The sequence below is a fragment of the Castor canadensis genome, chromosome 11 (genome assembly GCF_047511655.1).
Source record: "Castor canadensis chromosome 11, mCasCan1.hap1v2, whole genome shotgun sequence".
In the NCBI taxonomy this organism is placed as follows: domain Eukaryota; kingdom Metazoa; phylum Chordata; class Mammalia; order Rodentia; family Castoridae; genus Castor; species Castor canadensis.
The window spans coordinates 85,954,770-85,979,232 of NC_133396.1; the positions used below are offsets into that span (position 1 = coordinate 85,954,770).

At 38.5% G+C, this 24,463-nt stretch overlaps 1 protein-coding gene across 1 annotated transcript in view; it reads left to right on the plus strand.

The window, feature by feature from the left end:
• The first annotated feature begins 1,107 nt into the window (after positions 1-1,107).
• The window catches only part of Astn1 (astrotactin 1), a 317,866-nt gene continuing 294,510 nt past the window's right edge, over positions 1,108-24,463 (plus strand). Inside the window, exon 1 of the mRNA XM_074047397.1 lies at positions 1,108-1,797. Coding sequence (XP_073903498.1) covers positions 1,515-1,797 — 283 coding nt within the window. The 5' untranslated portion in view covers positions 1,108-1,514. The remainder of the gene's footprint in view (positions 1,798-24,463) is intronic.

Below are 24,463 nucleotides of genomic sequence, written 5' to 3' on the forward strand. Positions count from 1 at the left end.
AGTAGGGGTCCTCTTTGAGGAGGGTAATATATTAAATTCCTAGAATGGGGACTGGGAGTGTGGCTCAAGTTGTAGAGCTGCAGTCTAGCAAGCCTGAGGCTCTGAGTTCTACCCCTACTACTGCCAAAAATAAATGTGTAGAATGAGAATTCAGCTTAATACAGTGTTAAACTCCTAGTGCTTAAATTAGTATTGAATAAATTGTGTTGGAGGGGCACACTTGAAATAGGTTATTGGTTACCATGTGAGAGAAAGTTCAATAAAATATCAGATTCCAGCATTTTCCAAATGTCACTTTCTACCACTGTTCATTGCACACTGCCATTATTTTGAAAAGGCAACACTGCCCAGTCATGCTGAGATCAGATCATATATGGGTTTTTAGTATTGTTGTCATTTCTTGGTATACTTAGGCAGGAGTCTAAATACCTGCCCTGTTCTACTCTTGACTGAGTTAGGATTGACCTGGCTCACATCCAAAGATATTCTTTTATTACTTTTCCACTCCTTACGAATGTTCAGAAATTTTAGTTTTTCTCGCATTTTCTCCCAGCTCTTTTCTCTTTATGAATTCTCTAAAATCAAAAGCTCAACATTTCTTTGAACTAAATCTGCTTTTTCTATCAATTATAGCATTTTCCAAATCATCTTTTTATTGGTTACTTAGATAACATTTGTGACAGAAATGAAATGAAGAAGCAAAAGTTCCAAGTAAAAGTTCTGGTTGCCTGCTGAACAGTATGAAGTCTATTGACTTTGGTCTTTCTAATTTTCTGTCCATACCCCATCTATTTACATTCATATAACAATTATTTTCCTTAAATATTCTGCAAAGTCAATGCTGAGTAAAAATACACGCATGTGCACTTGTCTCAGTATCCACTTATCCATCTAAGTAGTAGGTAACAAAGACAGGACTGGGACAAGTTATATCCACAAAATCGCTGGGGGAATTTTCATCTAGATAGACCCTCACCACCACACACACCTGCTCTGAGGACTAGCCCTTTAAGGTGTATGCCTCTCTGTGCCTTTCCCAAGCCATTTTGATGATGATGGGACAGGGAGGGTTTTGCATTGCAAAGACGAATTTTTTAAAATGCAGTGCAGGTAATTAACATACAAGAACGTGGCTTTTCAGGGGGATGCGAAGGAGGAGAGAAGCGGGAGCATTGCCAGCCAGCTGAGGACTGACCTGATTCCCTAGACTCCTCAGCCCCCTTCCTCTTTCCTCTCAGCGTCCTTCCTTCCCCTTTTCTCGTCCCCTCACCCCCACCCTTCCCTTTTCCCTGCTCTAAATAAACAGCTTGGAAACAAAGAACCTGGGCTCTCCAGACATCAGCGCTGGAACCCTTCACTGCTGCCCGCATCTCGTTCCGGGGACCAACGCTCTCCAGCTCTCCATCCCCTCCCCAACCTCCCCCGCCTCCCGCGCTCGCTCGGTGCTCCCTCCCTGTTCGCTCGCTTCCTCCCCCACCATCGCAGCGCTGGGAGGAAGGCTGCCGGGGCTCAAGATGGCTTTAGCCCGGCTCTGCGTCCTGCTCGCCTGCTGCTGGGGGCCGGCGACCGTGCTGGCTACGGCAGCCGGTGATGTGGATCCATCCAAGGAGCTGGAGTGCAAGCTCAAAAGCATCACGGTGTCGGCGCTGCCCTTCCTGCGCGAAAACGACCTGAGCATCATGCATAGCCCCTCGGCCTCCGAACCCAAGCTCCTCTTCTCCGTGCGCAACGACTTCCCGGGAGAAATGGTGGTGGTGGACGACCTGGAGAACACGGAGCTGCCCTACTTCGTACTGGGTGAGTCCCGGGGGAGATTGGGGCGGTTGGAGGAGCTGGACCCAAGCCCCCACCCCCACTCGGGCTCGCTCCACACACCCACTCGCCGACAACCTCCCCTCCCCCACTCCTACCTCCCTGGATCCGCCCCACTCCTGGACCATTCTCCACACCCACTTGCGGGCTAGCATCTCAGTGCACCTGACTTCTCCCCAAATCCTGCATGGATGCTGGGCCCTCAGGTTCTCCTCAACCGCCCTGCCCCAAAGGAACAGGTTGCATGAGTCTGTGGGAAAGCTTTCCCATTCTTGACCTCCCAGCTTTAATTCAGGAGCACAACAGCACAGCACTTGTCTGTTCTCAGCTCAACTCCCATAAACCCTTCTCCTGGCTTCCTGGCCACATGGTTCACAGCCCTTGGATACCCATAACCACCCACAGCCATTCATGGGTGATTTTAGAAACGGATTCTATCATCACCCTGTGCAGGCCCAACTGCACTGGCTGAATCTGTACATTCATTGAGAACTCCTGACCTTCCAAACACTTAAGTTTCTTAATCTCTGGAGTTTATCCTTGGGAAGTTGTGCCTTCATGCCTAAATGTAACAACCTTCATGTTCAGCCACTTCCACATTTCCATGTTACAGACCTTCTTCCATCACCTAGCTGTGGTCTGTTAAGATCAGTCTCTTTGTTCACAGAACTACTTTAGATAAACACAGAGAATGATCTCCGTGGGCAAGAGGGTCTTCTCTCTCTCTCTCAGTACCTCCCTTGTAATTTTCTAAGGCCATAAAACTCCTTAAGGTATAAGTACCTCTACATCACTTTGAATATACCTCTCTTTTCATTATTGAGTCCCAAAGATACTATGGTCCTGCCTCAGCATCTTGCAAAGCACCATGGGTTCATGTGACTTAGTTAACCAAATTTCTTCACTTCTCCATGTGTGATTGTATCTCTCACCGTGTTGTGCCCTTCCATGGTGCAAGCCATTTCTTTAGTGATACTGTACATATCCTTATTTTGCCCAGGAAATAATTCAAAGATAATTGCAAATCAGACTCTAGATTCAAGTGAAAAACAAAACAAAACAAAACAAAAAAATGAAAACATGCAGGACACTGTTACATCCACTTAATCAACTGAAATTCACTTTGCAGGAACATGGCTTCCTGATGGCCATATCTACATTAGAACCACATGTCACATTCTAACTTTCTCTCTCTCTCTCTCTTTTGCTCTTCCTTCACAAAGATATCTTCATACTGAAAACATTAGGAAATGGGTGAGTAAACCCTCACTCCTCAACCTTGATGGAAGAGTAATTTCCAAAATTGCTTGGTCCTGTGAAAAGTTGCTTTATAGTTCCTGGAGTGTGACTCAGTTGATCTCATCTTCAAGTCAACCTACACTCTTGATAAGGCTATTCATTTTTTTTGCATGAAAAATACCAATAACATAATAAAAACTGGGGGCTGGCTTGGAATGGGAACATTGTGGAGAGACTACTCATTACAATGTACAATTGCTGGGCATTCTGAGGATGTAAATTTTGTGTTGAAGTCATGCTGATGTGCAAATACAATCTGTTCATCATAGTATATAAGAACAAATATGGAGAATTATGTGTTTTTAATTTATCTGTTTTGGGTTCTGCATGCAGTGTTTACTGTGCGTGAAGAGGGACCTGTGTGGATGAAAAAAGGGAGGTTTGTCAAGTAGGTATTTAAAATTCCACTTCTTTTTGTGCAGAATCCCAAAGCTGAGGCCTAATACTGTGGCATGCCTACTAGAATCTGCTGTGTATGGTAAAAATCTCCGATATTAAAGAATGGGTTTTCTGCACCTCTGTGCAAAGCTGCCCACTGCAGCACCCTGTTGGGGTTGCTATAGTAACCTGCTGCAACTTGGCATCTACACATAGGCACAGGAGCACTCTTTCACTTGATGGCTAGATGCATTTTTTAAATGCATTGATTATCTTCCACCCTCCCAGCCAACTATATACTCAGAACCAGAGATGTCTTGGTGCCTATTTCTTCTGGTCCAGTGTTTCAAAGGGGAGCAGGAATGAATCTCAGGTAGGTTGGTGGAGCCAAGCTGATAAGAAAGGGAGAGGAATCCAAGATCATGGAGGATGGGTTCAAGGATAGTTACTTTCAATGTTAACCTTTGTTGTCCTGTATCCTGTCACTTATGGCTGATATTGAGGGCTGTAGTGACTTTGGCTTAGGACTTGCCTTCTTTGGAATCCAGTTTGCTTATTTCATCCCCTGGAGGAATTTGTGTCACTGAGTGCTGGGAATTTCTTAAGCACTATTACCTCTCTTGGACACAGAACACAGAAGTTAAAAGATAAAAAAGCTCCTGCCCTCAAGTACTCTCTAGTCATCAGAAACACAAAGATATCTGTAAAAGCTGTAATAATACCTGATTGTCTCTTCGGATGTTGGTAAGTATGAAAATGTTGAGGTGTTTCCATATAAGAGCAGGCAGGCTCCAATGGAAGACTTTGAACAATTTACAGGCCTTGAACAAATCAGATCTTTTTATTCTTTTGGGTGGAAAAAAGTCAAAACAAATGAACAAAAACAAGCTTTGGCTTCCTTCTTCTTTGAGGATGAAGACTTACCACCTCAAGGGTTTTCTCATTTCAAAGAAGGGTTTTCTCAAAAGTCTGACTGCAGTCAACAAAACCAAACACAAATGAATAAAGGTAGATTGAATTTGGTTTGATCCAAGAGAAGTGAAGGCATTTGAGGTCATGGGAAAAAGACAAGCAGAGGATGGTGGTGTGGAAGTGAATATGAAAACGGGAATGGTATGTCTGTGATATAACGTGGAGATCAGCCTGTCTAGAATGGATTTGTGATAGAGAGTAGTGGGGACCATGGACTTGTTTGGGGGAGTGGGGCATGGCTCTCCACCTAAAGGCCTGGCAGGGAGGGCTGACTCAGACATTGAAAGTAGTGAATCTTGGCTCCAGACATCTCAGCCATCAGACTTGTTAATCCCACATGGAAAGGGAGGAGTCATCTATATCTCTTGTTCTCGGAGGTGATGTTTACAAATTGTGGTGCAAGGGCTAGCTATGACTTAAAGTTTTGTCTTGTTTGGTGACACGTAGTTTTGAATTGGAATGCTGCTAGTTGCTTCCAGCTTGCCACCCTTTCCACCAAAATCCATTGTACTGAGGCTGATGCTCTTCTTTATGGTACTTCTCTGGCAACTCTTAATCAGGTAATTAATATCCTTGCTTTTGGTTGTGTTGTAAAACTCTGTTAAGTATTGCAAAATAATTGCAATTTCTAATTTAAAATACTTAGGTACATAAGTCTTAGCATTCTCTCAGGAGAATTTGAAGGTTTGCCAAATTTATCAATTAAAATTGCAAATCCCAACTAAAATTTCACATTTTGGCTTTCAAAAAGTAAACACTTCTACTCAAGAGGTATATTTAATTTTGAGAGAGAGTTAACCTGGAGTGTGGCCTCCAAGTTTTCTGTGCTATGAACAGTATATATTTATCAGTATCAGTATTTGAAGAGGATGCCCTTCTATTTTAGACCAAACTATTGAGCTTTTGCATGTGTAAGACCTAGCTAAGAAAATTATTTTCCTTATGCCTCATTTTCTCTTTATGTCATGACTGTTGATTAAAGAAAGTATTCCTGAAGATAGATCAATCAGTCTTCAGAGATGTAGTAGGTTCCCACATGCAAGGTGCTGTTTATAGTGTCTAAAGCAATCTAGTGTCGTGGTTAAAAGAACTGGTTTTGATGACAGATCTTTTGCCAACTTCTGTCTTCCACCTATTCCAACACTGGAGAACAGTGAGGTTCAGGGAGAGAAAATGTATTACTCAGGGTCATCTACCTAACATTTTATGTATCCATCACTTGAATTCAGGTCAAAGGGATTATGTTTTTCTCATAGTTACTATTTCTAATGCTTTAGTTTTTTTCCCAAAATATGTTCTTTTTCATAGTTGGATAAAAGGAGCTCTGGCAGTGGTTAAGACAGGGAAAACATACGCAGTCTGATTTGTATAGATGGGTACATTATGGTTTTTATGCTAATGTCTTTTTAATATCCTTGTCCATTGAGTGATTTCTCATATAAGCCTTAATGCAGAAGGTGAACTCTGTCAAGAAATACTTAAGTAAGTAGATATATTTATTTAAGAAGAATTTGGGAATTCTTATTTCACTCATAGCTTCTACGTTTGAGTAGTCATGTTTCCACTTTCCTTGGTGGAATATTATGTTGCCCACAGGCAAAATAGATAGGTGTGATATATGGGAATAAAGATAGTATGTTCAGTGTTCTTGTGAGAATGGCCTTACAGAAATGCAGAGAGAAAATCACAGAGATGATCCCCGTATTGCATGCTCCTTGTGCCTAGAATCCACTGTCAGAGCTGTGGCGAATAAACTTCTCAAGTAGCAGTTACTGAGCTTTTTAATTGGCTTCAAATGTAATACTGGGAATAATTTTATACTTGCAGGTGAACTTTGGATGAACAGGAAGCTATTAAAGTATTCCCATATCCCTAACTTTTTTTCCACGGATCTTTCCATTTTCCTATTTGAGGAGAAACTTCAAGATTTATTTCTCCTTCTTTCTTTGCTGTCCTCTACAGTGAGCTATCTAGAATAACAGTGAACAAATTTGTAGAATGACAGCACCATCTGAGACATGGGAGAATGAATGGTAGCAACTTCAAGGTAGGGTCTTCAGCACTTATATAACTTGTTCTAGCAGACTGCACTAATTTATAGTATTGAGAGTGCTGTTATTTTCTGTTTCTGTACAGAAATGTAGATTTTTACTTCAAAGGAATTTTGAATGCAGGAGTGATGAATTTTATAGTACTTCAAATGCTCTTCTAGATATGCTGAAGTGGCTTGAATGCAAGTTATTGGAGTTTTTGAAGGAAAAATAAAATTCAGGCTTAATTACTTTATTCCTCCTTGGAGGCAAGATTGAGATCTTGCTTTATAGAGCAAGGATATATAGAATATATATACACACATATATACATATATATGTATGCATGTATATGGAGATATATATATATATATATATATATATATATATATATCTCCTTCCTTCCTCCCTCCCTTCATCCTTCCTTCTTTCCTTTTGGAATATAATTAAGCCTAAAAGGCTAGTAGTTTCTCAGATTAAGGCCAGTTTACAAGAACAGAACCTGGCACCTTTTCAGTAGGGACATGCCAAGTTTTTATTTCTTCACTTTTACACCAAGTTCAAATATATGCACACAGATGGCAGGAAAACTATTTTAAGTAAATGAATCTCTCAGGACAAGTTAGCCTGTGGCAGTTTGTAATGTACACATTTTTGGCATCTACTTTATTTTATTCTTATTATAAATATTAAGTAGTTAATATTTTGTTTTTAAATCATATATATTTTAAAACTTTGAAAAAATCAATCTAAGGGTCTCTTTGGGTCTCCAGGAATTTTCCAAGGAACAAAATTCAAAAAAATTAAATAGTTGCTGATGGTAATCTATACTGATATGACAACTTTCATAAAAGTAAGGTTGAAAATGTGAATGCCAATGACCCAGCAATGTAGGCATTTACTACATGGGAAGTTTTACATGTATACTCTAGAAGGGCTGGGGATGTAATTCAGTGATAGAGTGCTTGCCTAGCATGTGCAAGGCCCAGGGTTCAATCCCCAGCACTGCAAGGCAAAAAAAAAAAAAAAATGTGTACACTTGAGAATATTTATAGCAATACTATTGGTAATAGCAAAACCTGAAAGCAACCAAGAATAGGAGACTAGAAGTAAACAAGATGATATGTTCATCCAATGGAATAGTATCTAGTCATGAGAATAAATGATTTGCAGCTTCATGTATGTCAATATGGGTAAATCTCCTAATGCAATGGTAAGTGAAAGTAAGTAGCTGAAAAAGCACCTAAATTACAATTTCATTTATATGTATTCAAATTAGCATATTGTGTAAGGATATCTACAGGTATGGTAAAATGTTTATGACAAGCAAGGAAGCACAAGACAAAAAAAAGGATGGGTGTTATCTCTGGTGGAAAGAGAAGTAATACGAAGGAGAAGGAAAGACAGGAGGCTTCAAAGATCTCTGGCAACACTTGATTTTCACTTCCTTCATTTAAAAAATAAACGTCATTGTTTAGAGCAATTTTAGATGCCCAGGAAAAGTGGTATTACAGTACAGAGAATTCCCACATACCCCACACCCAAGTTCTCCTCTTGTTAACATTTTACATTAGTATGGTACATTCCTTACAATTGAAGAACCAGTGTTGATGCATTATTATCAATAAGAGTCTATACTTTATGTACTAGTTTTCACCTAGTATATCCTCTTTCTGCTCTACAATCCCATGTAGAACAACAAATTGCATTTACTTGTGTGTCTCCTTGGGCTTCTCTTAGCCATGACAGGTTCTCAGACTTGCTTTTGATGACCTTGACAGTTTTAAGAGCACCGGTGAGACTTTTTCATAGAATGTCCCAAGGGATATGTTTGATGTTTTTCCTGGTGGTTATACTAGCTCTAGAGTTTAGAGGAGTAAGGTATAAGCTGTTGTAAAATCGTATCAAGAGTAAATTTTACCAACATGACTGATCAGAGTTACTGTTGACTTGATCACCTACTTGAAATTGTTTGTCAGGTTTCTCTACTGTAATTTTACTCCTTTCCAGACTTGACAGAATTTATTGTGCACAGACCATACTAAAGGAATGGGAAGTTTGGGTCTACTTTTTGTTTTCATTTTTTGGTGTAGTAGGGTTTGAACTCAAAGCTTGCACTTGCTGGGCAGATGCTGTAGCATTTGAATCATGCTTGCAGTCCAAGGGGTCAACCTTCTTGTAGATTGAGTATCTATGTAAATTATTTTGAACTGTTCTATAAGAGAGAATGGTCTCCTCTCTCCTGTTTATTTATTTATTTAATTATTTATTCATAGCAAATTTACTCATAAATATTTATTTTATACTTTGGATTTTAATTCAGTATTACTTTATTGATTTTTATTGCTCAAATTGTTTATTCCAGTTTTGGCCAAGGGGAGCTCTTTCAGTTGGTTCCTGTGTGCCTTTGACATAACCTGTCAATATATGTTTTTGTTTTCTGAGCACTTTCTTACTTTCTGTCACTATAAGCTGCTTTAGGCTTGTCTTGTACATTGCCTGCTCCCAACTGTTTTTCAGAGGAGCTCTGATTTTTTTTAACCAGAATGTGGTTTTAGAAACAAAGATCTAGGCACTAAGTATGCTTGTTTATACTGGGGTGTTGTTGCTTCAGTCCTTCTTAGATGATAGAGGAACAAGGAGTTATACATGAGTATACTAACTCATCTACATACATATTTATAATTTTTCTTATGTAACCCTCAGTGTGTATATTAAGCTAAGCATGATCTCACATTGATAGCTCCAGCTTTAATTTACCGTCTATGTAACTTACCTTCTTTTCCTTATCCTACTCCAGCCATAAGAATCCTTTTCTAACCATTTGCCATCCATTATTTAATTTTTCAGTTCCACTGTGTATGTGTAGCAGTATTAGGATTGCTTATGAATAACCCTGAACAAATATTAATTGGAGTCTTATGTAGTTTCTTTGCTGTAGTCTTAAAGACTACTTATTTCCAATATACTAATGTCAGCACTTTTCTTCCTCACCCCCTTCAATGAGGTTGTTCAAGCATTTCTAAGTCACATTCTGCATTCAATCCTGGGATTGGCTAACCTCCAAAATGGTATTTCTTTTGTTTTATTTATAGACATTAAAGTTGACTGTTTCATTTAAAGTTATATGAGTTTTGACAAAGGTATAGTATAATGTATCCACAATTAGAATGCCACACAATAATTGGAATATCCTGCAAAGTCCCCTGTCCTGCATCTTTCCATTTCTTTCTTCCTTACCCCCAAGTGGTAACCACTGATCTTTCACTGACACTGTGATTCTAATTTTTCCACAGTGTCATATTGTTGGAATCACAGAATATATAGCTTTGTCAGACTTACTGTTTTCCCTTTGTTATATCTTTTCGGAATGCTTGATAGCTTCTTTCTTTTTATTGATGAATAATACTGTATTATATTCACATATTATCTTATTTATCTGTTTGCTAATGAACATGTTAATTGCTTCCAGGTTTTGGCAATCATGAATGAAAGTATTATAAATGCTTGCATATTGGGTTTTCTTTATTTCTCTTTAAATATTTCTTTGGAGGATCAGACACCACCCTTCTAGTCAATTAAGAGAAATAAATTTATAGTCCAGAAGTATTTTTATTTCTTTTTTTTATATCTACTACATCATAAATTCATAGGAAGTAGTTTCCAGAAGCTCTGTCTCTTTTCCATTGGTTCTCACAAAATGTGCTCCTCTGGGTAGAGCTGGCCAGTACTTCAGGTTAACCCAGGTTCCTTTCTCTTTGACTTCCTTCTTTTACTGATCATTTTACTTTACATGTTCCTGGGAGCTATCTCTGCTCTTAGAGTGCTTGATGTGCTTGATGTGCTTAATACACTCATTAATTCTCTTAGCCACAATCATACCCTTAACTTTCTTGTTTACAATGATGTGGGCAACATGTTAGATAACATTGTAGACTCCTCCAGTTTTGCCATGGTTACAGTGTGGGGCACTCCCTTTCAACAGTGTCCATTCCCTTGACATCTATTTCCCCCTTTTTTTGTAGATTGACATGTATGTGGGGAAAAGAACAATCCCACGTTTTCTAGAAGGCTAGAGAACATATATTGGCTGCAACTCCTCTTTCTCATTTTGGCAAATTTACAAGAAAGTGAGTGCTTCTGGCCAAGAGCTACATGCTAGATTTTTGTGTGCTTCCTTTTTTATTGTTTGGATTTTGTGATCTCAGTGCTAGGATTGGGTCAATCATACTCCTCAATTCATAGCACATTGTATCATAAGTTTATAAAAGCCCTCTCTTTCCAGTGATTCTTAATATCTCTGTATGTTTTCATTTATTCCTTCTCATACTTCCTACCTGCCCTTCCCCATAGGCAAACACTCTAATTTCCTTAACATTTATTCTTTCTTTTTCTTGCAAATTGTGAATAATTGTTTTATATTCATGTATGTTTACACTTAATCTTAGTCAGAAGGCCAAGAAGTGATCATGTATTTTTAGTTTAAGTAAATGGTGATGTAATGTCACACCATCCTGATTCTCATTTTTTTTGACTCAACACTATATAATTTTTAAGATCCACTCATATTGCTATGTGTGAATGTAGCCCAGCAGAGCTTTCTGAAATAAAGATACTCTTCTGTATCTACTTTATCCAATATGGTAGTTCCTAGTCCCAAGTGAATGTTGAGCACTTTGGATGTAGCTAGTATACCAGAGGAACCAAATTTTTATTAAAGATTTTTAATTAATTTATTTTGAAATAAGCTCATATGGCTAGGGACTACCATATCCAGCAGTACATATACAGAACAGTTGCAACTTTGCAATAGATTTTAGGACAACATAGGTCTAGTCCATTGATTCTGACTGTTGTAGAGTCCTTCCTTATGGGCATCTACCACATTTTACCTGTCCTCCTACTAATGGACACCCAGGCTCTTCCTGATGCCCATTTCTATAAATAATGCTACAATGGTTGTCTTTGTGAATATTACTTTAAGAACTTTTGCAGGAATTTCTCTGGGATGTATAGCAGGAATAGAGTTTCTGGCTCATAAAGATTATGAACACTTAATTTGTCTATATACTGCTCAGATGGCTATACCAGTCTATACTCTCTCTCAGCAGCAATATTGAGAATTACTAAATTCCCATGCTCCCCACTAGTACTTGGCATTATACAGTTTTCTAATATTTTTCAGTCCACTAAGAGCCCAGTGAGATTATTTTACTGTTGCCAACATCTAGGTGTGAATCTGCCACAGTACCAAACTCCATAAGGCTCCATTCCCAGCAAAATCTATGTTCACAGAGCATCACCTGGTGGAATGCCAGTCTGTACTCCTTCTGTGGCCCTGAGGCTTCAGATTATCCAGTTTTCCCTTGGATAATCTATTTTCCCCCAAATATGAATTCTGAGAATTAAAATTCTCTTACTCATTTTTTTTCTCCATCCTAATCTCCTCCTCTTCTTTTACCTTATTCTCTTTCTCTTGTTCCCTCTCCTGTCCTTCCTTATGTTCCCTCTCCTGTCCTTCCTTGTGTTCCCTGGATGGTTATGATGGTAAAGCTTGATTGTCAACTTGATTGTGTTGAGAGATGCCTACAAGATTGGTAAAGCACACTTCTGGGTGTGTCTGTGAAAGTGTTTCTAGAGATGATTAGATCATAAGGGCTATGAGCTAATCAATACAAATTCACTAAAGGATTCAAAATTTGAATAGACTATTGGAAGGTGGTAGAACTGTGGGAGGTGGGGCTTATTTGGAGGAAATAGGTTATCAGGGGCATTCTTTGAAAGGTATATTTCTGCCCTGGTCCCTTCCTGTTACTTCTTGTTGTTTTCTGGATGCCATGAAAGGCATCTGCCATGCTTTTCCACCATGGTGTTTCTGCCTTGTCATGGGTCTTAAAGTAATGGAGCCAACCAAACATGGAATGAAACCTTTGAAACTATGGGCCAAAATAAATCCTTCCTTCCTTAAGTTTTTTCTCTCTGATATCTGTCATAGTGACAAAAAGTGTGACTAATACAATCTAGCACCAATCAGGGACATAACCCAATAGAATGCAATGATGAAGTATGAGACAAGTCCCCTCTGCACACTTTCTTAAACATTTAACGAACACATGGGATGAGTGACCATTTCTGTTTCTTCTCCACTGCTTTCCCTTACTGTGTGCTCTTAGCATCAGGACCATGCATAGGCTCCAGAGCCCAGACAATGTAAAATTTATGTATAGGTACAATTTCTAGAAAGAGGGTTACTTCTTAAATAACATTTTGAAGGGTACAATAAGCAGGATAGAGATTTAACTTTCTGAAATGAAGAAGTCTTTAAAAAGTGACTTAGAGTCAGGTAAGCTATTGCATGCCTGTAAGCCCAGCATTTGGGAGGCTGAAAAGGTGGATCACAAGTTTGAGACCATACTGGATAGGCTAGACCATATAGTAAGATTCAGTCTAAGAAAGAAAAAAAGAAAGAAGGAGAGAGAAAGAGAGAGAAAGAAAGAGAAAGAGAGAGAGAGAAAGAGAGAGAGAGAGAGAGAAGGAAGGAAGGAAGGAAGGAAGGAAGGAAGGAAGGAAGGAAGGAAGGAAGAAAGGAAAGAAGTTAAAACAAAACAACAAAATTCCAGTCCCTGACGTAAGGACTCTCCAAATAAAGAATCATCCTATATACAAATATAATTCTACTCTCCTTCCAGAAAACACTTCCTTTTTTGGAAGTTTTCATCTTCAGCTATGTCATCTTCTGCTCTTTGTAATTGCTGTATTTATCAGCTCTAACCCATTCACCAGCATGCTTTGCTGCCCCTCTGTTTTTTGCTCTGTCCTGTCACCTACCTGTACAGAAGAGCATTCCATTAACCTTATAGATTCAGGTCAATGAACATTTTCTGAAAGGGCAAGGTGGTAAATATTTTTGGTCTTTTAGGCCATATGGTCTTTCTGTAACTACTCAAAAGATCTTTTAATGGAAAGACAGTCATAGACAATGGGTAAATGAATGACTGTAGCTGTGTTCTGTAAAATTTTCTTTACAAAAACAGACAACTGGCCAAGAGGTCATGGTTTTCAGTCTTTGTAGACAATACATCTCACATCTTACTGATAATTCCTTGACTCCCACTTCAAAACTTCATTTAAAAAAATATTTATTTTATCATTTTTACATTTACTTACATGTGTATACATTATTTGGGCCACCTCCCCGCTCCTCTACACTTCTGGACAGAACCTGTTCCATCCTCTTGTTCAATGATTTTGGTGAAGAAAAACAAAAAATAATAAGAAAAACATGGCATTTTTTGGTCTCTGGTGAATGGATTAAGAAAATGTGGTACTTGTATACAATGGAATTTTATTCAGTCACAAAGAAGAATGAAATTTTGTCATTCTCAGGTACACGGATGGAGCTAGAGAACATCATCTTAAGTGAAGTTAGTCAGGCTTATAAGGCCAAAAATCACATATTCTCCATCATATGCAGATTATAGACCTAAAACAAATACAGTAATATTATTGGACATGAGTCACACACTAAGGGGATACTGTGCATGGGAGGGATCAGGAAAAGGAAGAAAACCAAAAACTTGAATGTGGTTGATGTGTTCACTGTATAGGAACGAATATAGTAATCTTAAACTGGCAGAGGCCACTATAGGAAGGGGACTAGGAAGTAAGGAAGAAGTTTGGTAGACATGAACCAATTTGGTTTGTAATACACATGTGCGTGGAAACAACACAAGGAATCTCCCTACGTAGCTATCCTTATTTCAAACTAGCAAAAACGTGATGTTTTTCTTATTATTTTTTATGTTTTTTCTTCAACAAAATTGGAACACAAAAGGGAAGAACATGAAATTAAAAAGCTTCTGCACAACAAAAGAAATGGTCTCTAAATTGAAGCGGTCACCCACAGAATGGAAAAAAATCAGAATTCCATTTCATTCACCTCTGACCATGATTCCACCCTCCTCATCTCTAAATGTTCTCCAATCCTGAAACTGGCTTTACTCATACCACTGGTTCTCTTTCCAATGCTTTTATGCTGTTCCTTTCACTCTGCCTTACATTTGGTTCTTGGAAAGTCATCATTTCATTGATCCTCACATGTTCCATGTCTGTTAGAATACTCTGACATTCCATCTATTTCCTGACCTAACTTTTCATCAGAATCCTCAATTTTATTGCTTCTGGTCATTATATAGCATCTACCAGTCAAGTGTCCAGATATACATCAATTCCCCAAATCTATGTGCTTTACTTTTACCCCAAGATTGAATGATGAAATTTTTGTAAAAACGCTCCTATTTGTGTGGATTTGAAGTATGATAATTATCTGAGTTCTAATCTCAGTTTGGTCCTGAAAGTTGCTTATTAATTTTTTATTCTCACATTTCCCTAAGTGACTGCTTCAAATCTTTAGTGAGATAAATACTCAACTTAATTCCCTTATCTTTACATTTACCATAAGACCTTACCTCATACTCTCATACTTTATCTAAAAATTTGAGGCTGTCAGATATAAACTACTTCTAATTTCTGTATAACTCCAATACCTTAATGTACAGATTCAGCTTCCAGTCTTACTTTTTCACCTCAAATTTCCAATATTTTCTGAGTGGATTCTAAGTTCCAGTCATAATCCTAGAGTCTGGGAATACAATGAGAAATAAAATTCACAGAACCAAGACTTCATTCTCTTCTGTGCCCTTACTGTATCTGTCATTCCTCTCCTTTTTTTTTCTTTTTTTTTTTAGATCCTTCCTTTTGGCCTATAAATATATTCAGGTCTCTCTCATGTTAAAAACAAAAGTATCCACTTACATGAATATACTCTTAGCAAGCACCCTACCAGCCTCCCTCCATTCACAATGGTAGTTAGTCTCCAGTTGGCACTGAGGTAGCTACTGATGTCCTAATGTTAAATCCAAGGAATTCCTTCTATCTTTATCTTGTGGGTCTTGCCACTGTGGCTCTTACTTGAAGTAGCCGCCTTCTTTTCTGGGGCAATGTACAATCTCCTTTAGGTAGGAAGAAGGTTTATAAAACTGAAAGAAAACCAGTGTAGCCAAGACATAAAAATAAAGTGTCTTCCCCCAAATCTATAGGTGTTGCCCTTAAAGACATACCTATTCCCAGCTTACAATACTCCAGAACCTGCCTGAGAATGCCCAGGGTTCTTAGGAAGGCCTGAAAGGTACTCTATAAGTTGGTTCCTACCTCTCTAACACAATCAAATTAACCTTATATGATCTTGGAATCCATTGCAAGTAAAAGGAAATCAGTCAAAGTGACTGATGTACACGAGAAAAGCTCAGATCAATGAAGGTAGCAATCAGGCTTGCTATTATCAAGGCTCCTACTGAGTGCTTCTGCAGTTCTTATGGCTTTGACCTCCTCTGTGTATGGGCTTCATCTTTGAACTGGTAATAAGATAGCTGAAGCAGCCCCAGGTATCATGTCCACCTGGGAAAATATTCAGAGGAAGGGTCAGGATTGCTTCTGAGATTTCTCTAAAGAGTAAGAAGGATATCTTCTCCCAAGCCCCTGCAGCTACTTCTTGCTACTTTCTGGTGTAAATGCAATTAGGCCTCCCATCCTTGGACCCATCTCTGGGTCAAGAATGATATAATGACTGGTCAGCCCTCAAGAATCAGGGTCTATTGCTGGAACTGAGGTCAAACACTCAGACTGAAAGGGAAGGGCTACAATGAGGAGACCACCTCTAACTCTCTTCAACAACTCTCCACTTTCCTCTGTATTTGCATACCCCATGAGGCTGTAAGCTCCTTTAAAGAGTGTTTCTTAACTGGACTAGGTGGTTCCATGCCTATAATGCCAGCACTCTGGAAGCTGTGGCAAGAGAATCAGAAGTTCAAGGCCAGCCTGGGTTACATAATGAAGTATTATAAAAAAAAAAAAAAGTGTGTGTTGGGGAGACCATTTCTTAATCATCTCAGCATCCTTAGCTTCCAGTATCATGCTTGTTTGGCTTGGAGTGCATAATAGTGAATGCACGCCCATCAGATTCATTGAGCTTCAGCAGACTAACCCTAGAGAAGACACAATTTAGCTCAGTGGATCTTAAGTGGTTCCACCGACTTCTCCAGGAGTCAACAATACCTTTTCCAAATGCTCTTTGGTGGTATTGGGATTTAAACTCAGGCTTCATGCTTGGTAGGCAGGCACTCTACCACTTGAGCCACTCCATCAAGCCTTCCCAAAAGCTCTTTGAAGTTAAAACTTTTTTCACCATATTATAATATCACTGATCTTTTTTATTAGTGTATGTTAATTGTACAAAATAAAGACTTTCATTATGACATTTCCATACATGTATACCATAAATTTTGATCATATTCACCCCTCTATTGCTCTTTCATATCCCCCTTCTTTCCCTTTCCCCTTCCACCTACCTAGTAGTCCTGCTTTTATTTTAATGGCCTTGTCCCCACCTCCCAGCTGTAAATGAGAGGAAATGTGATACTTGTTTTTGTAGTACCGGCTTTTTTCACCTAACAATGATGATCTCCAGTTCCATGCATTTTCAAGCAGATGATATAATTTCATTCTTCTTTATGGCTGAGTAAAATTCCATTTTCTTTGTCCATTCATCCATTGATGGGCATCAAGGCTGATTTTGTAATTTGCCTATTGTGATAGTGTTGCAGTAAACATGGGCATACAGATATCTCTATAGTAAGCTAACTTTGATTCTTTTGGGTTACTAGTCTTTTGATATTTATATTGATGGTACAAAACTGATGGGAAAAACTGAAGAGACTTTAGCAGGAATTAATGCAATAACACTATTCACAGAGGTTTTATTTTTTGTGTGATGCTGGGGTTTGAACTCAGAGCTTTAAGTTTGCTAAGCAGGTGCTCTACAGTTTGAGCCTTACCCTAAGCCTTTTTTGCTTTGGGGGTCTCATCAGGTTAGCCTGGACTATTGTCCTACTATTTTAAACTCCCCGCCATTGCAGGGGTGACAGTCATACACCACTATATCCAGCTTTTTTGCACTGAGATGGGGTCTCCATGAACTTTATTGCCTGGGCTGGACTGGAACCATGATCTTCTAGATCTCAGCCTTCCAAGTATCTAGGAAAACAGTGCAAGCCACTGGCACCTAGCTTCACAGCTTTTTTTTGTAGGTCCAGTTTTTACTTAGGGATACCTGAAAAGAAGTAATACATTTGGTTAGTTTATTAAATATCAACCCCTGTGTACATGCCCTTTACTATTCTTAAGATGAAAGGCACACATAAATAGCACTCTGCCACAAGCTAAGATGGTATTGTTTGGGTTACAAACTGAGCTATTTGGTTTTGTCTTGTAACATAATTTTTACATGGAAGAACAAGTGACAAAGCAAACTACAGTTTTTCAAACTCGAGTTCTTTCGTCAAAATTTTCTTGAAAATGGACAAAGGGAACTTGGTAAACAGCTTACAGTATTTGTTGCCAATAATGAAATTCAAACTTTCAGGAGAAAATTAGAATATTATAAAAATTTGTAAATACCACAGTGACTTGACAGCTTTCCTATACCTAAAGATTTTTCTGATGAAACCAGAAGCAATAATAATGAGTGAGAGTTTTTGAAGTTGGATAATAAAATGTGCCAGTATTTGGATGATCTTTATAACTGCATGATCTAATCATTTCCAAATGACCAGTGCACGATGCTTCAAAACTATGCATGAGTTAAAAAAGAACATTCAAATTTCAACATGGACAATGGATTTTAATAAGGCATGCACAAAATGTTCGATGTTTCATTTTTCCTTATTGCCACTCATGTTTAAGACATTAATTCTTGTTGAGTATTAGTGTAGTATCAAACAAGAATACCTACAATTATCTGAAATGGCTGTTAAAATACTCCTTTTCCTAACTTCATTTATGTGTAAGGTATGATTTTCTTCCTATACTTCAACCAAAATAACTTGGTGCATTGTGTTCCAATGGAGAAGCAGAAATGAGGACCCACTGTCTTCTATTAAGACAGTAGTTAAAAGAATTGCAAAACTATGTTAGAAGCTGCTGTTCTCACTATTTTTGTTTTGTAAAATTAATTAATTAATGTAATTAATTTTTATAAGATGTATGATTTACATTAACTTACATCATGGGTTTCCTCCTATTTTTAAATGGATTAATTAATGTTTAAAACATTTCTCAGTTCTGGCTCAAATGTGGTGAACATTGGTAGATAGAGCCCACATGAAGAGAAGCTTTTGTGGTTTTCAATAATTTTTAGGAATGAAAAGGGTTGCAGGGACCAAGAAGTGTGAGAACTGCTGACCTAGCTCACATGTACCTCCACTGGGAATTGACTCTGAGGCTCCAGGGGGGATTCACTGCCTTTCGTGTGTAAGCTAGTGCACTTGGGTTACATCTCTGTTACACTTCCCACAAGTAGCATGCGTTTGCTTGTTTTAACAGCCTCTGAGCCTGGTGCTGATGCATAGCTGGCACTTACTACTTGATGAATGATCAGCAGAATGAGTGAATGAGTGAAAGAATGGATGAATGAATGAATTTGGCTCCTGATCTTCTCATTCTACTCCCAGTTCTGATTTATGTTACTAAATTTTAGTGAGTATTCTGTAGCTCCTATGGAGAGCGGAGCTTTATACACACTTAATAATTTCCACCAATTAGATTTGCTATGCTTAATCCCAGCCCTCTTTTAGCCATGTGGAATGGTTAGCAGTCTCAGAATCATGGAACTTAAGGGTGTTTTCAGAGGTGCTTTTCTTTAACCACTTTCTTCAGGACTTTGGACATATAGTGAGCCAGGAAGGCACACTGTTATGGTTACTTAAAGGTCACAGGGGAGACCATTTGAGAGACTATGACATTTAAAGCAACTTTGGATTATTTCCCTGGGACCTTGATATTAAATGAGAAGAGATGATTATTGTTTTAGAGCTGCTGGAAGAGTTTGAGTTATGTTAGGATAGACAGTCAAAATCCCTGGTATTTTTTCCTTCATTTGTTACCAAAGGAACAGAGGTGAGAGATGATTTCTCCAAAGCTGAAAGTTAAAGGAATCTGGTGAGTAATATGATTTTCTCAAATCTTTGTCCAGAGCTAAGCCATCCTAGGGATCAGCACTAAGAGACTCAGAGATTTCAGGATTTAAGGCACCTTGAAAGCTCCTAGGTCAGTGCTTCCTAAACTTTTTCTTGTCAGGACATCTCTAAAAATGATAATCTCTGTGTCTCCCTGGAGTAAATCACATGTCTTTTCATGGTTGGAGGTGATGAGTTTTACATCCCACCAGTTAACACAAGAGTAGGGGGTAGATATCACAGCACATCTGCCATCTCTTTGTAGCATACTGGGATGCTACGGCATTCCATATGGGAAATTCTTTTCTAATCTAAAGTGTCTTTATGGGAAGGTACTGTAATCTCAGTGTACTCTATGGACTTTGCATGTGCAGTGAGATACCACTAATAACCTTCCCAAGCATTTGAAAGCTCTGGCATCTACAGATTAGACCATATTGCCTCTAAGCCACTGAGACTCGTATCCAGTGTACTAAGCCCAGAGATAACTCCAAAGCATTTATCTCCACTCCCAGCTCCTCCTCAAACTTGTTTTAGCCACAGCCTTAGAGACTATTCCTATTTAGTCCAGAAATCTGGGATAGAGATCATGTCCCATAATTTCTCAAGACATCATCAACAGAAGTTAGAGAATGTGAAAACATAATGCTGTAATAACTCTAATTTCCACAGGGATTTGAGAAAGTTCTAGCTAAATCTTAAGGCAGAACTTGTTCAACGTCAGTGTTGCCCTATAGATGGCAGCTTAGTATTTTGAAATAATGTTAGGCTTACAAAAATATTTGTAAAACTAATCCAGGAAATATCTATCATTCACCCAGTTTCTTCTGATATTCAACTTGCCTACCTGTTGTACTATATTTAAAACTAAGAAATTATCATGGGTACAGATGGCAGTTGGACTATTAGTTTTCAAGTATAATAGTTAAACATATGTTAGAAAATAAATGTATTAGGAAAATAATAGGCCTGGTAGGGTGGTGCAAACCTGTAATCTTAGCACTTGGAAGACTGAGGCAGAAAGATCATGAGTTTGAGGCCAGTTTGGGCTGCCTAATGAGGCTCTGTCTCAAAAAAATAGTCATATAAAACTTATAATTTCATTGATTTAAGTGAAAAGCTGATTTAAAGTACATTTGAATTAAGAATATGAAAGGGACTAAAATTTCAGTTGATATGTGGACATAGCTAATTTAAATTAAGAAAGTATTATTTGAATGTGTGACATTTGAGAATGTATATCAAAGTAAATGCATGATTTAGAAATCTGAAGGATTTCTCTCCACTCCCCTTATTATCTTGGTAGACACGCCTAGGAAGTTGGCTTTCCAGGATGGGCTTTACTGCTTCAGGGTGCCACTTCTTGGCGAATTGCATTCTCCATCCAGTAGGTTGATGATGGTCAACTAGAATAATGTCCCTGCATATGGTCATAGCAAATTTGACTTTCCTATAATTCTCACATTACAATGCAGATTGATGATAATGGTGGTGATGATGGGAGTTAATGTTCTTCCCAAGACGGGACATTGACAACAACTTGGAAATGTTCACTCTAGAGGGAGATTTGAGAGAGAAATGTAAATTATCCAGTTAATGGATTTTCTCCAATATAAATGCAAAAACTGCTTTCATCTCCAGGTCACCATGTAAATCACGCTGCTGCCTGGCAGTTTTACATCCTCCCAGGTTCTGTGCAGAGATGATTACTGGGAACTCTGGAGCAAGGTAGCTATGTGAGGGGTTTAGATAGCCAGAGGGGACATGCAGAAGGTGAGGATGACTCCTGTGTAAGCTGGAAGGGAATTTGCTGATCACATCTGTCTTCTGAAGTTCAGTGTTTCCTCTTCCCTTAGGAGTCAAATCATTTTAAATAATTTGTGGCTCTTCAAAGTAAGCCATTTTATATCCCCCAGCCCTGACCTTCTCCTGCTTCAAAGATCCTGATTCCATACGCATGTCCTCACTGTTAGTGAGTGTAAATTTGGTGAAACATAAGGTGTCAAGGAAGGCTTCTCTAATTTCATTGTCCTTCCAGAAGTCATCCTGACTTACTAGATTATATAATGACCTCCAGGTAGAGCAAAAGTGCTTTTGGGTACAGAGTATGCTTTTGAATTTTTTTCTTAACTAGAGTCTTAGTAAAAGTAGATTCAGTCCCACTGATTTTCAGATCCTCTCATGTTTGCCTATTTTATTTTCTATATAAAATCTTAAATGTGAGGAATGACAGTGATATATAAAGGATTGTTTGATTGGTAGCCACTACTTGACAGTCTTCTTTATGTTTTCTTGGCTTTCCAGACCATTCCACATCATCTAGTATCTGTAGTACTTTATTCAAGCCTTGGGGATACCATGGAATAACAGGATAAGTACAACGGGCAGTCTGTATCTGAGGTTCCACATCTATAGATTCAACCAAATACTGATTGAAAATATTCAGAGAATGCCTCCATACCGAACATGTGTAGACTCTTTTTCTTGTCATTTTTCCCTAAACAAAACAGTGTAACTACTCTTTTAATAGCATTTGCATTGTACTAGGTGTTGTAAGTATTTCAGAATGGTTTAAGTTTCACAGGATGATGTGTGTAGGTCATGTGAAAATACTACCATTTTTTGCAAGTGATGTGAGCATTCTCATATTTTGTTCTCTGCCACAAGTCCTTGAACCAGTTTTCCATGGGTACTGATGGATTTCTAAATGCCAGACATATAAGCTATAGTCAACTCAGTCCTCTATTTCTTCATTGGCTTTTATTTGATTATTAATAAGTTAATTTTTTATTTCATTTTTGGGATTGCAGATCATGTAACAACTGGTATTGCAAGCATAATTAAAAAAATATATATAACAGCAATTTGACCATGGAGCCACGAGCTGATCACCTTGTGTAGAATTTGTAAATTTGCTGGCAATATGTAATTATTGTTTTTATTGCCTAAGTAACAATAAGCAGAGAATAAATATGACCACAGAAAGCATCATCATCAAAGAACATCTATATAGCCATTAGAGCTGGGGTACATGGTATACTAATGCAGACACTCCCATGTGCTGGTTGTAATTTGTAGAGTCTAATACCATTTCCTAAGTGTATGAGGGGCATTCAGGAAGCTGGGCATTTATTCATACTAACTTGGTAGGTGAGAACTAGTACCCTTTGTTTGGACTCTAATGTCTTGCTAACCACTGACACTGTTACTACCTAACCTATTGGGAAATTTCATAGAGTCAGGCAATAAAGTATCTCACGTATAACTGTGCTTTGGTTTTGTGCCACAGTGCTATTTGCAAAATCCTTATTGTTGGGATCAGGTGGACTAATGAATATCACCACTTCTCTACCCAACTTCAGAATCAATTGAGAGACAGAGATAAGAACCAGGCCAGTGGAAATGAAACTATCATTTTTATTACGGACAAAACTATGCTAGGAGACAAGGCTTAGATATAGTCAAAAGGCTTGCTTATCATCCTTTTAAACTAAGCTTAGATTCCTAAATACCAGGCCTCCCTGGAAGCAGAGCTGGCCCTGCTAAGCCCCTACTCAGTGTAGAGAGCAGAGCAGAAGTGCATGTGCTTCAGGTATGCAGACATCAAGAACATAGAGAAGTGGGAAGGACTGAGCTCAGATCAGTTCTTTTTCCCATATTCATCAATCAGATCATTTTCTCTTCTTCCCACCAGGAATGCAAGGGTAGTGAGATCACTGATGCAACCTTACTGGAGTCTTCTTTCCAATGGAAACATGAATCCAGAGGAAGGTCGACTCCACTCAGCCCCCAATACTCACCATGTGCTGGGTCCTGTACTAAGTGCTCTGCCTCCATTAGTCATCCTATCACCATCACAGTGCTATTTTATTAGCATATGAACTAAAGCTTTATAAGTGGTTTCCCCAAGATTACACAGGTAAGAAAGTAGTGAACAAAACTCAGTCTGTTTTCTACTTGACCTCACAGACTGCTCTTAACCAGAGCACTGTGAGGAAGTGCCACATTCCTATATGTTTTGCTCAATGGCAAGAATAATCCTGGCCTTATAAGGCAGAGAATAGAGTTCACTCAGGCTTTTTTCAAAATTATCTTTATCTGTGAGTTGACACATTCTAGGTGAAGGAGGTTATCCTTATTTCTCATAAAGCAGTGAATTGGGTCACATTGTGCTTAGAAGACTGTTTCATTCATTTATGCATCCATAAAAACACTTATAGTGTCTACTCTGTACCAGGAAGCTTGGGGCTAAATTAGGGGAATGTTTTGATGGGACAATAAGGCTCATGTGATCCAGGACTAGGATGTCCTGTACGTACCCATAAATGGAAGGGCAGTTACGAGATTGTAAAATCTGTTCTGCCATGTGACTTCTTGGCAGAGCCATTTTCAGCTATTATAACTTTCTCTTCTTAAAAACATGTTCACTGTAGCATCACCACAATGATAGACTCCATTAATTCATTCATTTATTCATTCATTTACATGTTCTGAATTCATTTGACTATCTGTGGCCAATTGGACATCATTTGAGTTCTAAGGGGTGGTATATGGAGGATATTCTCACTCATTTGGTGGTTAGCGAGATTTGGCTAATTGACAAATACATTGTGTTCCTTATGTGCTAATTGCAGACAGCTTTCAGCTATGAAAGAACTTTCCTAAAGTGATTTACTTTTTAGGTGATAAAAATGCACTAATAGAGAAAGTAAGGAATGCACTTTGGTTATTTAGATGCACAGAGCAAGAATCTGTGGTTTATGCTCTGGAAACCTTTACTTAGTTGGGTCCCTGGAGGAGAAATAAGAAAATGAGTGGAGGGAGGTTTTTCTGGCTTTGCCATACCCTTCTATTGCTTCCTAGAGACCAAGCCACTGGAACTTTGTCCACCTTAAGTCCTCT